The sequence below is a fragment of the Diabrotica undecimpunctata genome, chromosome 9 (genome assembly GCF_040954645.1).
Source record: "Diabrotica undecimpunctata isolate CICGRU chromosome 9, icDiaUnde3, whole genome shotgun sequence".
Lineage (NCBI taxonomy): Eukaryota > Metazoa > Arthropoda > Insecta > Coleoptera > Chrysomelidae > Diabrotica > Diabrotica undecimpunctata.
In genome coordinates, this window is record NC_092811.1 from 628,909 (window position 1) to 644,243 (window position 15,335).

Genomic DNA, 15,335 nt, shown 5'->3' on the forward strand with positions numbered 1-15,335 from the left:
AATAGGGCATACACGTCTCACACATGGATACCTTATGGCATCAGTATGCAACTACTGTAATAGCCTCCTTTCCATCAAACACGTGATAGTGGACTGCATAGCCTACAAGGAAATCTAAAAGACATTCTTAGTGTTCCAAACCGTTTTGATAGTGTTCTTAAATTTTTAAAAGAAACAAGTTTATTTCAGCTAATATAAACAGTGCATAGTGATAAACTTTATTGTTTTAACTTTTCCACAAAAAAAAATTTTTTTTCATATCAAATGCTTGTATATAAAATATGTATAATGTTGTAAACTGTACCCGTGTCAATGACCATAAGCTGTCGAGACACGTTAATTTTAAATAAAAAAAAAAAAAATTAAATTTAAAAAAAATTTAAAAAAAAAGTAGCTAAAAGCCAAGGTGCGTCCTAATATTGGTTAGGACATTTTCTAGAAAAGAAAATTCTTACCATTTGTATGTTTTAATTACTGCTAGTTCAGTAGTTTATTTGCTTACCTAACATCTTAATTACTTTTCGAGAAGACCTCTTAATGACCCTATTGTTGACGCTTATCCTTTTTTCCACTGTATTTGACGCCTTCAGTTTCACCCCTATCAAAATATAAAGCACTGTGATGACTGTCATTGGCATAACAAAGAACAACAGAGTGGACAGTTCAAAATTGTAGTTAATAATAGGATCCTGCATAACACACATTGGACACTTGCCTACCACTTTCAAGGGAAGAACTTGAGGTATCGCTAAACAAATAGACACTAACCATATAATAAAAATCAGTTTGATTGCCCGAGAGAGATTGGACATCGTGTGAGATAGAAAGGGGTGGCATATTGCTAGGTACCTCTCCACGGTAAACGCTGTGATGATTAACACTGTAGCATTACTGGATGTTTCGTTGAATAATCCTCGCACAAAACAAAACTTGCTCCCGAAAATGTATGGATATCGTGACCAAAAAAAGTATATTTCTTGAGGCACTCCCGTTAACAGCAGCAACTGGTCAGATATAGCTAAACTAAACAAATAATAGTTAGTAGCCGTGTGCATGGATTTGTTTTTGGCTATCACTATACAGGTACTCACATTGCCGGTTGAACCGGTCAAGAAAATTATGACATATAATACTGTCAATGGTATCACTACGTACAAAGAATCACGACTGGGTCCGAATATCTCCTCACTACACTCTTCATCCATTTTAAATCGAAACCGCTCACATGCAGTACCACTAATTTGAGAAAAAATTATACGTTGAACCGTTGTCGCGACCTCACATCGGGATGGTAAACATCAACAAGTCTGTGCCACTAAATATTGGGATCCAACAACTTGTTTTTTACGCTGTTGTCACAACGTTTAAAATTCAGATATTTCACATGTACACAAATGACTTATACTTGTAGTTAGAAATTAAAACTTTGATTTAAATATACTTAAAGCAGTTTTTTATTATAAATTTAAATGTATGGAAATTAGAGAGCACTGAATGGTTCAATTCATTCGAACGATTTCTACTAAACCGCTAATAAACTCCCAATTCCGATATAGTCGTAATAAACGGTAGGTCGTTTAAAAATATAACGACAGCTTGCAATATTCCATCCCAGTATAATTTTGCAATGTTTTATTTATGGTAATTTTGAGCGAATCACATTGAGGATAATTGCTGGGGACAATCAACAAGAGCATATTATTTATAGCTGTTTATGAGAAAAAATAAACTTTGATATATTGTTATATAATAAGCTGTTTTGTTATAATTGTTGACTACGTAAATTACATTCTTATATTGTCGTTTAAATCGTACTCGGGAGAGGCCGAATGTCTTCAGTCCTGGTCCATCAACAACAGACTTAATTTTTACCCTAAGCCTACATTTTGTCACATCTACTGATAGACCAGAGAAAGATTTCATATATATATATATATATATATATATATATATATATATATATATATATATATATATATATAATGGCTATACACCCCAGTGTGGGGTTAAACCGCAAATGCTTTCTAGATCCGATTTCTTAAGTGGATCAGTCTTTTTTGTTTATCTTATCTTCTTGACAATATCTCTCCATTTTTTTCCTGTCTCTAGTTCTTCCTCTCCATTCTCTGACTCCTGTCCTTTGGAGGTCTTCTTCAACTTCTTGCAGCCACTTTGATCTCGGTCTTCCCCTTCTCTTTTTTCCTCCTGGATTCCATTCTATCATTGCGTATGTCACTGCCTCATCGCCTGCTCGCCAAATGTGACCTAACCATCTAACTCTGCATTGCTTTATTTTAGTTACGATGTCTTCCTTAAGTTCTTCCTTAATTTCTGCATTTGTTCTGCTTCTATATTCATTTTGCTCTGTTCTGATTGGTCCTAGTATGGTTCTCATAATCTTTCTCTCTGCTATTCTTAAGTCTTCTTCATCTTTTTTAACCATCGTCATTGTTTCTCCTGCATATAATAATATTGGCCTAATTATGGTGTTATAAATGCTCATCTTACTTTTTTTAGTCAGTGTTTTGCTTTTAAGTAATGTTTTGTTTGCAAAATAAGCTTTATTCGCTGCTAATATTTTTTCTTTTATTTCGGATTTCCTTTCTCCGGATTTACTTATTGTAACTCCTAGGTATTTGAAGTATTCTACTTCTTTAAACTTAGAACTTCCTATTTTGATTTTTTCTTTCATTGGTTTTTTCCCTAATCTTAATATTTTTGTCTTTTCTTGATTTAATCTTAGCCCCATTACCTCCCCTTTCTCTCTTATTTTTTCTAGCATTTCTTTCATTATTTTTCTGTTCTTTGCAATAATAGCAATATCGTTTGCATATGCAATTATTTGACCACCTCTTGTTTTGAGATTTCCTTTATTTATATTTCGTAGTACATATTCTAATGCTAGATTAAATAGCGTTGTTGATAAGGCATCTCCTTGTTTCATCCTTTTATTTATAATGAATTCCTCTGTCTCTCCTCTTTGTGTCTTTATGCTTATTTTTGTAGTTCTCATTGTCATTTCTATTAATTTTCTGAGTTTATGTGGAATTTTTAATTTTTTAAGTGCTATCATTAATCCGTTCCTTTTATTTGAATCAAATGCCTGTTTGAAGTCTATGAATAACATTTCCAATTCTAATTTATATTCGTTTGCTTTTTCCATTATTTGTTTTATTGTGTGTATTGCATCTATTGTAGATCTTCCTTCTGTGAATCCACATTGGTACTGGCCTACTGTCTTCTTTGTGATCTTTGATAACCTCTTTTTTATTATTGATGTCAATATTTTATATGTTGTATTTGTTGTAATAAATTTGATGATAAAAATTTGTAGTAAACAAAAACATGGAAAAGATTAAATGCCATTTTTTACTTATAAACCTATAAATTATATGGAAATATGAGACAATTGTACTAAAACAGCACAAAAAATCCTTTAAAATGAGAGTTTTTAAAGTTATTTTTCTTAACTGGTAGCATAATTATTGCAAAAATATCTTCAAAAGTTGATTTTTTCAAAATTATTAATAACTTTTATAAAAATGCCCAAAAAAACTTTAATTTCGCGTGAAAATGGAAATAATATCATAAGTATTCAGCTGTAAGAATTTTCACATGATAGATATTGTAAAATTGAAATTGTTTATCCCAAAAAGCTTTTATCCACAACATTATTATGAGTAATCTATTGGGTCTACACTCAGATGCAAAAAAAGCGCAACGGAGCGCAACGAAGCGCAAGAAAATTTTGGTCAAATTCAAAGTATTTCAATTTTTTTATTTTTAGCCATATTTTGATGATTTTTTATCACACTGTGTATAAGTTTATAAATTTTAATTAAGTATAGTCAGTTTTTTGATAAAATGTTATATTTGACTTATTGTAAGGGGTTAATTACAACGTGGTTTTTTATCCTAACTTAGAAACATACTGTGGAATAATTCTGTTTGCGAATTTTCGTAAAACCTTATTTTTCGGTTGCAACCATATCTCCTAAGCATTGTGTTTTTGTGTTTAATGTCAAAATATGCCTTGGTTCATTTTTTAGAGCCAAATGAATTTGCCACCCACAATTTAGGATTAATTATGATTATTTTGGAGTTATTTCGTAACACGATGAGGTGGCTTTGGTGACTGATATCATTATGTCATATTGACACTTACATTTTGTTTACCTATGATTGATCGAAGTATCGATATATTTTTTGTATCGAAAATTGAACGAAAGCCGTTGCTCTGGTTGAAGATTGGCGAAATTATGAATATGTGGCTAGAGTATTACACACTCATCGGTCTACCATGCAAAAGGTAGTGACTACCACTTTAGATGATCGTTTTAATAAGTCAACGCTTTGCGGGATCGTCATTTAACAGCAGTGCAAACAAGAAATCAGCTTCAAGAGGTTCGAGGCAATAATGTAAGTGTATTTACAGTTCGTCGAAGATTACATGAATGTGGTTTGCAAAGTTGCAGACCAGCAACTGGGCCCAAATTACTTTCACTTCACAGAGTGGCTAGACTATAATTTTCTAGGGAACATTTAGATTGGAATTTAGGACAATGGAGTAATGTTCTTTTTACGGATGAGTCGAGATACTGTCTTCACTCATCAGATGGGAGAGAACAAGTATGGCGTCGAACTGGAGAGAGATTTGCGGAATACGCTTTCGGTCTACGCGTTAGCCATGGAATGGGTTCGGTGATGGTATGGGCAGGAATATCCCGAGAAGCGCACACTATATTGGTATTTATTGAGGGTTCGTTGACTGCACACCGATAAATTGAGGAAATTTTAGCGAATCACAGAGTACTCTTTTCTTAATATATCGACGATGATTTTCTATTAATGCAAGATAATACGCGACCCCACTCTGCAATGTGTGTCACGCAATATTTAGAGGAAGATAGTATTAATAAAATAAATTGGCCAGCGTGTTTGCCAGATCTGAACCCACTAGAGCACGTTTGAGACATTTTTAGGGGTAGGTCAACAAAATAAGAATTGTGCAATTCTCACCTCTCGGAAAATCCTGTGAAAATAAATTAATTAATTTTTTCCATAAAAAAGTTATTTAATTATATTTACTAATATTTCGTAAGATTATATTATCGATACGTGTATATTATTTATATAAATATATAATAATAATAATAAATTAATAAAATACATTTAATTATTTTTTTTAATTCTATAGTTTTTTTCTACAAAATAATTCATTTTAATATAATTTTCTTTAATGAAAATAAGTAGCTAATAAGTAGAAATAATATTCTTGTAGTTCAGCCATCCACTTTTCCGTGCCTTTATTTCAGAAAAATGTTTATAAACTAAATGTTTATAAACTAAAAAGTCAGCCATGTTTCAAACAGATTTTTAATATCAAATTTAATCAAATTTTACAATTTTTTAATATACCTTAATAATGAACAGAATCGATTTCGATCATCAGGATACATCTAGAGTTACAGATTGATCAGTAAAGTTAAAACAGTTGAGCAGTAAAATTAAATTAAATTAAATTAAAAAATTAAATTTTGGGATAAACAAATTGAATAACTTATTAACTATTTGATGTATCTATTTTAAATTTAGTACACTTTATAAATCATTTACTGCCACAATTTTGAGTAGTTATCTTACATGTAATTATGCAAAAACAAAGTTATTAACATTTATAAATTACTGCAAAATTAAGAGATCTTTACAACTATCTTGGTGAATTGTTTATGTATTCTAATTTAAAAAGTCGCAAATTAAAGAACTTGTTAAGATCTACAATTTGTATTTAAGCCATTTTTCTTCACACTGAACCAGAAACGTTTTATAGACAAAAAATTATTTGTTCACTTTTTAAGATTGTTTAAAAAAAAATAGCAAAATCAGCTCTACGTCTCCACTTTTTCATCAGCTACCCCACATATACCTTTTAGGACCTTCAAATATCTGTATAAAATTTTTACGTGAAATTTATGATTTTTTTTTTCAGATAGTCTGGTGTTCTATAGAAAAGTCAGTCCAGAGATCTTCCGGTTTTACAAAAAAAACAGCCAAATCAAATATAAAATTTATATTTTTATATTCTTGGAAAGATTTTTTGTAACAAATACATAAGTGGAATTTGTTAGTAATTTTTTGAGTAAAACTTATTAATTAGTTGCTGAAATGTAAATTATTATCTATGCTAATAAGTATTTTGATATATCACCTGTTGAGTTTCGTTTATTGAAATGTTTGGTTAGGTTATCTAACGTAAGATATCTTGACACTGTCGAAATAAAAATTAATTAATGTTTTTTTTGTATACACACTAATATTATTATTTAACGATATGTTGAATGTCAGTATTATTTATGATTTTATTCCGTTTTATTAAGTATTAGAGGACATATAAATTCACCTTAGGGGTGAATCGTTTGAGCCCACTGCACTGTTTTTTCCATAGACAAACAATAAAAAGAGACCGATCGCTGCAATATATTACGGTTCCCCCAGTGTGACAGAGAAAACTGACGCAAAGCAATCCCTACATCTTTTTCTAGTGGATTGGGTTTATCGACCACGTTACCTTCCCATTGATCATTAAAAAGATGCAGGAACTGCTTTGTGCTTTGCGTCAATTTTCTCTGTTGCACTGGAGGAACGACGCTGTATTGCAACGCTCAGTCTATTTGTGTTATATGTTACAAGATGTGTTATATGTGTATAAGCTACAAGAGGATCTCAGAAGATTTAGCGATTGGTGCAAACTAAATGAATTAAAATTGAACATTGATAAGTGTTGTGTTATTACTTTTCACAGGAAGCAAACAATTTTAAATTACGATTATAACATTGATAACACTCGGCTGTCTAGGCAGGACTGTGTTAAGGATTTAGATGTTTATTTTGATTGTAAATTAACATTTCGTAAGCATCTAGAGGTCACAGTAAACAGTGCATTTAAACAATTAGGGTTTGTGTGTGTGTGAGAGAGAGAGATGGCATTAGAAAAAAAATCTTTTTGCCACAGAAAAAACAATTAGGGTTTATAACTAGAAACACTTATCAATTTTCATGTTTTGTTTTATCAATTCTTTTTAATAGTCTCATTCTCTCCAGACTAGAATATGCAATAGTTTTATGGGGACCTTACTATCAAACATCTATAGACAAGCTTGATCGTGTTCTGCATAAATTTGGTAAACACTATCATTACAGTAGTACTTTTCATGACCTCTCTGTCCCATACAGTTATAGTATGATAGCTGATCACTTGAAAATGGTTTCTATGAATCGGCGAAAAGATTATTTTTGCCTAATATTCCTTTACAAAATTACTAATAATTTGATAAATTGCCCTGAACTTTTAAATCGATTATGTCCTAACACTCTTCATGGAACTAGGCATACTTCGTTCTTTCATCTACCATTTCATCAATTTAATTATGAATATTTCAAGCCTCTTACTCATATGGTGAGACTATAAATATAATAGGTACCAAAGTGATCTGGACTTATTTTTCCAGACCTTAGAACAATTTAAAAATGTGATAAAGGGACTGCTATTTGTTGTGATATTAGTTTGTATTCAAGTTAATTATTAGTTTTTGTTAAACTTTACTTTTTTATAATTATTTTCCAATGTTATGCTTACTTTGAAAAATGTTATATATTATATTTTGTTCCAATGTAAATAGTATATCCGTTAATAAATAAATAAATGTTTTTGGTTTTTTCAGTCTATCCACCATACCCAACAATTTTTATTGCAAATATTATGCCAAACTCGCAACAATAAAATATATATTTTACTATAAGACCTGAACACATAATCCTTTCTCTTTTATAAAATTTAAGGTACATTTTAGGCACTCTAATCGTTCCTGATGTAAGCACATTCTTAGCTTGCCCTGAAAAAAAAGTTACCTACGAGTTCTTCAACGTTTAGTTAAAGATAATTTGCTTTACGCTTGTAATTCGTCTGAAAACGTCTGAAAACGTCTAAAAAAATCATAAAAAATGGATTTGAAATAATTTTGCTACTATTTCGTCATTCTATTTGTCCAGATGAATGCTCTGTGTTGTTTTGTTAGGGGCTCAAGGTTTCCTAGATAGACTAGAGAAATAATAATTTATTAAGTCGTTGTACCTACTTTTTAACAATTGTTTCAGATTTTAGATTATTTTTTATTAGATTAGATTTTTATTTTATTGATAATCGCATTAACCGCTTTGGTTAAATACTTAAATCTTAACAGTATTTTTGATTAATTAATAGGTTCACAATTAGGTAAGAATGTCATATTTTTGCAATTTGTAAATAGAGTTTACAAAATATTAACAGTTACAGTTTGTTTAAAACATCAATATCTTTCAAGTGATTAAACATATTTGTAAATTTACAATGTTTTCCTAAGACTGCTTTTATATTGTTAGGTGTTGAGTGTTTTTTTATTTCACTTTTCCTATAAAGATATGTGTTATATTAATGTCTCAGTCACAAATAGAGTCATTTGATTGGGAGATTAGGTAGCTATGAGATAGTCTGCTATGACATATACGTAAACGGGTTAGGTTAATAAACAGCTGGCAATTTAAGTTTATATCGTACCAAGATTCGGTTGAGGTCTTTACGATGTGCAGAATTAATTGTGAAATATTGCATTCATTTTCCCATTCATTTGTCACTTTTTCTTTAAGGAACGATTTGTAGTCGGAAACTATTGTAGAAACGATTTGTAGTCGAATTTGTAGTTCACTAACATTGACGAGGCACTGTGTATTGGTTCCCTGGCACGAAAATCAGCTTTTTCGTTTCCTTGAAGTCCAGTGTATGATGGAACCAGTACTTGCTGCCTCACATTGTTTAGTAAATGTAATTGTTCTTTTATTAAAATGCCTATAAAAATACTTGTATATAACTGTTCTATCGTATATAATGTACTGAGAAAGTCGGTAATTATGACAGAATTTGGAATTTTTTGGGTACGTATATGAATGAGAACATGCACAATTGAGTACAGTTCTCCAGAGTAAATATTGCAACTGGAAGATAATTTAAACTGTAATAGAATGTTGGGAGCTATAACTGCTGATCCCATACCGTCAATAGTTTTGGATGAATCGGTATAGATATGACAATAATCTGGGAAGAAGCTATTGTAAAAGGATTGAATAATTGTTGCATATTGTATTTAGAAAGAGATAGATCACATATTGCAGGAGGAAAGGTCTAGGGTGTAAGTGCGACTGTATTTGTTTGATCAAAAAATTTTGGGAATTAAATATTATGTAGAGAGGTATAACTCTCTTGTAAAAGGGAGGGTTCGTCATTTTTTTATTTATATAAGTTTCTTTGAAACGTTGAGCGATAGTATGATGGAAAGTGGGATGCGATTGTATTGCACATATGGATGATGCTTATGTTAATGACAAAACTTAAACTTCGAAATGTAAAAACTACGTAAATGTCAAAAAATTATGTAGATGTGTAAATAACCTCTGTGAACATATCAAATGAATTTGTAGACTACTATACCAATTTTGGAAAAGGATATGCAGAAATGATTCCTGAGCCAACTTAATTTCAAGAAAATATTTTGGAAATAAATAATATCATATACCTATTTCCAACGACTAAAAATAAATTGAAGAAATAATAAAATCTTTAAAATAAAAAGTCCTCAGGACATGATAATATTAGATCTGAAACTTTAAAAGAAATAACAAAACAGATTTCAAAACCCTTAACATACATAATAAATATATGTCTGGAACTAATTAACCAGTAGTCAAATCTGGCAAGGAAATATATTGTCAGTAGTAATATCCCTAGGACATTGATAAGAGACGAGATAATTTCATGACAATCGAAAGCTCGTTCCTTGGTAACAGCACGAAGCCGAAGGCTGAGTGCTGTTACCAAGCAACGAGCTTGAGAAATTTGTCATGAAATTATAAGGCATTCATCAATGTCCAAGGGATATTCGGCGGATAATTTTTCGAAAAAAAAAAAAATCATAACTCAACATAACGAAACATTTATTTATTAAAAGTACAGTTAGTGAAAGTACAATTATTAAAATTTAAGTTAACATTAGAAACGTGACATTTTGAAATTTATTTGGATGAAGTTGTCAAACTCGATCGTGTTGTCATAGGGATTGAAAATTGCACTGAATGCAATTATCAGTCTAATGTTGACATGATTGGGTGAAATTGTTCCACATGACACAAAATGTCGAAATTTGAATGGTTGTTAGAACAGTCGAAAAATTATCAAAATTATAGACCTATCACCCTAATCTCAAACATAGGCAAAATATTAGAAAAAATAATTAAAATAAGACTTACAAATTCTTTAAAAAAATTCAATATACTGTGTCGATGTCAGTATGGGTTTCAAGAAGAAAAATTCACTGAAAATGCAATCTGTGCTCTAAAAGCCAACATCTACAACGCTCTTGATAATACAAGATCAGCTCTTTATATATTTGTAGATTTATCAAAGGCATTTGACACTGTTTCACATAAAATATTGTTAAATAAACTTAAAACAATATGGTATTAAAGGGCTAACATATAATATACTAGAAAGTTATCTTCTAAACAGACAACAACCTATTTATATAGATGGAGAAATTAGTAAGTGAATAATTATTTCCTATGGAGTCCCACAAGGAACAGTCTTATGACCAATTTTCTTCAATACCTACATCAATGATCTATTCAGACTGAACATTACAGGTAAGATAATAAGCTTTGCAGATGATACAGACTTTGCTACAATTCTTAAATGGTTTCGGTTTAATTAGCTCACCTTAAATGTAGAAAAAACAAAATATATGCGATTTACATCATATGTAAGTAACCTCCCAAATCTTGGCTCATTAAAAGTCGATGCAAAAAATAAAATGCCATATACACACAAGATTAAATATCTAGGTATAATAATTGAGAAACATTTACGATGGAATAGTCAAACAAATAATACAGTAGTTAAATTGAGAGGGCTCCTATAAAGATTTAAATGTTTACAATTTTTAGAAATAACTCATTTACGAATTCTTTATTATGTACTTATACAATCTCAACTTACCTATGGCCTTTTAGGATGGGGAGGAATACGAAATAATTACTTGTATTCTATAAACATTATTCAGAAGTTACTAATTAGAATTATTTATATGAAAAATTTAAGATATTCTAGCGAGCTGTTATATAAAGAATTTTTTACTGTACGTAAATTATTCTATTATAAAGCCCTTATGAATATCCATGAAAAAACGATATTATTAAATTGTAACAATCACATCCATCTAACTAGATATTCAAGAAATAATGCAATTTCACCTTAATGTAATAAATCCATACTCCAGATATATTGGTTACATAGGGCCCAAATTATACAATTCTCTACCGGAGAATTTAAAATAAATTAAAAATTATAAAAAAACATAGATATAAATATGAAATTAAACAATATAATGGTTTTTTTTTAACTTATAGACGAAAATTCGAAAAATCAACTATTTTTCAGTTAAATTTGGTAATAAATAAAGATACACAAAAAAAATTGGATGAATTTGCATAATTTTTGTTATTGTACTTATATAGAAACAAAAACAATTATTATTAAATAGTAGATACAGTGACTGTCCAAAAAACAGTAGTTTTGGTCTTTCCCTGGGCTAGGGTACCTCTTTGCAAATGTCTAAGTATCATTACATGGTTAGTTTTTGTCTTAAATCTGCAGTCAAAGCCGCAACCAAATTCTGCATCGACATTTGTGTCTTAACAAATCGAAATTATTGAACCATTTTAATAATTTCTTTCAAGCTGCCATTGTTTGTGAAAAAGCTTGAAATACAGCAGACATATAGACATAAAAAAACAGTATTCTTATTTGTAGTAGCTCCTCTATCTGCTAGGCTGAGAACTTTTACCTTTTACGCTAATCACGTAATATTGCCTAGTAATCCTTATTTGAATGGGGTTCAAAGGAGTAGTGAGGCGCAATATAAGATGTTGCTTCCAGATAACATCTCTAGCCTCTCCTACTCAATTCCTATCCTCACCTCCAAGAAGTGTGATCTTAATCACACGGGTGAACCCCGGTAAACCTGAGCAACCCTATTGGATATTGGGTAACCAACCCCAATGGAAGGTAGGGTCAGGGCGGACGAGGAAGGGAGAAAGCATAGCTTGTTCAGAAGCTATAGCCAGTAGCCCTGGCACTGGACTCGGGTGCAATAGGCCGATAACCTGTTCACCTTAAACTCAGCTATCACGAATGCTACGAACAATGAACTAACCGGACGGACCAACGGACAACGACCAAAGCTACGAAATAAGAACTTAATGATGGATTTGCGACTGGGAACCTGGAATGTCCAAACCATGCTGCAGGCAGGCAAAATGCAAAGTATTGCACAGGAACTATTGAAGTACGAAGTAGACATAGCAGCTTTCCAAGAAATCAGATTTAAAGGGCATGGTTGCATAAATAAAAAAGAATACAGTATGTACTACTGTGGAGCAGAAAGACAAGGAGACTTTGGAGTGGGTTTTATCGTAAACCATAAATGCCGCAGGTCAGTATTGGGTTTTACTCCAGTTAATGAAAGATTATGCAAAATACGTCTAAGGGGAAAATTTCATAATGTTACAATTATTAATATCCATGCCCCAACAGAAGCAGCAGATGAACTAGTAACCGACCAATTCTATGACCAACTACAAGTAGAATGTGAAAACGCACCGAAGAGAGATGCAGTTATAGTTCTGGGTGATATGAACGCGAAGCTGGAAAAAGAGAAAATATATGCAGAATCCTTTGGTAAGCATAGTTTACATGATATTACTAGCAACAACGGTATGAGAGTGGCACAGTTGGCAATGGCAAACAAACTAAGAGTTGTTAGTACGTGTTTTCCTCATAAAAATATTCATAAAGGAACCTGGATGATACCTGGTACTAATAAATTTAATCAAATTAATCACATATTAATATCTAAGCGGTGGGCAACCTCCGTAACAGATGTTAGAACATATAGAGGCGCAAATTGCGATTCGGACCATTTCTTGGTTATATCGAAGATAAAACAAAGAATATCAATGGTAAGAAAAGAGAAAGGCGCCAAACAAAGAAAATGGAATACATATATGTTTAAAAATCCTAAAAAGAAGAATGAGTACCAGCAGAAAATAAAAGTAATATTAAATGAAAGAGGAGAACAAAACAACATTGAAGAAGAATGGAATATCATCAAAATGACAATTACAAATATGGCAAAGGAAACATTAGGTGAAACCTCAAGCCAAAGAAACGAAGAATGGTTTGACCAAGATTGCCAACAAGTAATAAATAGCAAAAATATAGCTAGACAGAAATGTCTACAAAGGGATTCCCGATCGAATAGAAAGGCATATGAAGAACTCAGAAAAGATGCAAAGAAAATATGCAGAAGGAAAAAGAGAGAAATGTTGAATAGAAAAATACAACAAATTACAGATTATAATAACAGAAGAGAGGCTAGAAAATTTTACAAGGAAATCAAGCAATGCACCCAAGGATACATAACAAGATCAACAGTTTGCAAGGACAAAAATGGGGCAATTATCAGCGAGAAAGAGGAAATAATGAAAAGGTGGAAGGAGCATTTTTAAGAGCTGTTAAACCCAGAAAAAGAACAAAACGAAGATGAAGAGATAATTCACCACACAGCAGAACAACTAGTTGAGCAACCAACATTGGAAGAAACGATAAACGTCATAAAACATCTAAAAAATAACAAAGCACCTGGCACAGATGGAATAACTGCAGAACTGATAAAGAATGGTGGACATGCGCTATGGAGGCGTATCCATAAATTAATCGACCGCATATGGACACTATAAGTCATCCCAGAAGATTGGAAAGTGGGAATCATACTTCCTATGTACAAAGGGGGAGACAAACGACTCTGCAAAAATTATAGGGGCATAACAGTTTTAAATGTCATCTACAAGATATTATCAGGAATTATATATAGCCGCCTGGAATCGTTTTCGGAGGAGATTATTGGTGAATACCAATGTGGCTTCAGACCAAAGAGGTCAACTATTGACCAAATACATATGTTAAGAGGTATACATGAAAAATCTGTTGAATATAACATACCTATTTACAACTTGTATATCGATTTCAAACAGGCGTTTGATGGAGTAGATCGACAAAAGATGTTAAAGCAACTATCTATGTTAGGGATACCCAATAAGTTGGTTAAACTTATACGAATGACTCTGGAGGGTTCCAAAGCTATGGTGAGAATAGATGGAGATATGACGCAGGCCTTTGATATTGAAAATGGAGTTAGACAAGGGGATGCCTTATCAACAACACTTTTTAATCTAACTTGAGAAGCTGTTGTTAGAAAACTGGATATAAACGGCTGTATTAATACAAGATCTATGCAAATATGCGCATATGCGGATGATGTTGCCATAATAAGCCGCAACAAAAGTGTATTAAGCGAAAAAGTTATAGAACTGAAACGAGAAGCTGCTACGTTTGGTCTATATATAAATGAAAGCAAAACAAAATATATGGAGTGCACAAAATCGAATGAACATGAGAATCTGAAGGTAGACAACCATACCTACAAATATGCCTCCACTTTTCCCTACCTAGGCTCAATAATAAATGATAACAACAACATCAGTCAAGAAATACAAGCACGGATTCTTAGCGGTAATAAGTGCTTTTATGCATACAAAGACTTAATGAAAAGTAAGTTACTGAATCGTGAGTCTAAGCTGAGAATCTACAAAACAGTAATTAGACCAGTGGTCACATATGGATGTGAAACGTGGACCCTCTCAACCACTGATGAAATCAACTGAGAATATTTGAGCGCAAAATACTAAGGAAGATATTTGGACCAACCCAATGCAGCGATGGTTCGTGGAGAATTAAAATGAATCACGAGCTGGATGAACTAATGCAGAGCGCAGATATTGTCAGATTTGTAAAGTCACAAAGACTAAACTGGCTTGGTCACCTAGAAAGAATGCCAGATAATCGAGCTGTAAAAGTAGTCCAGAGATGGAAGCCCCAAGGAAACAGAACAAGAGGAAGGCCCCGTAAAAGATGGATAGACGACGTAGAGAGGGATCTTAAAACCATGAACATCAGGCAGTGGCGAAGGAAAGCATCCGACAGGGCAGAATGGAAGAACATTGTTAAGCAGGCCAAGACTCACAAAGGGTTGTAGCGCCATTAGAAGAAGAAGAAGAAGAAGAAGAATCCTTATTTGAATATGTAAAATATCGACGGTTTTATCTTTGTCTGTTTTTAATATTTTAATCAGTTG

The 15,335-nt window shown here is 32.0% G+C and overlaps 1 protein-coding gene across 1 annotated transcript in view; it reads right to left on the reverse strand.

Moving 5' to 3' along the window:
• The window catches only part of LOC140449349 (pyrokinin-1 receptor-like), a 40,663-nt gene extending 39,226 nt beyond the window's left edge, over positions 1–1,437 (reverse strand). The window contains exon 1 of the mRNA XM_072542487.1: positions 503–1,437. Coding sequence (XP_072398588.1) covers positions 503–1,205 — 703 coding nt within the window. The 5' untranslated portion in view covers positions 1,206–1,437. The remainder of the gene's footprint in view (positions 1–502) is intronic.
• Between the last annotated feature and the right edge of the window lie 13,898 nt (positions 1,438–15,335).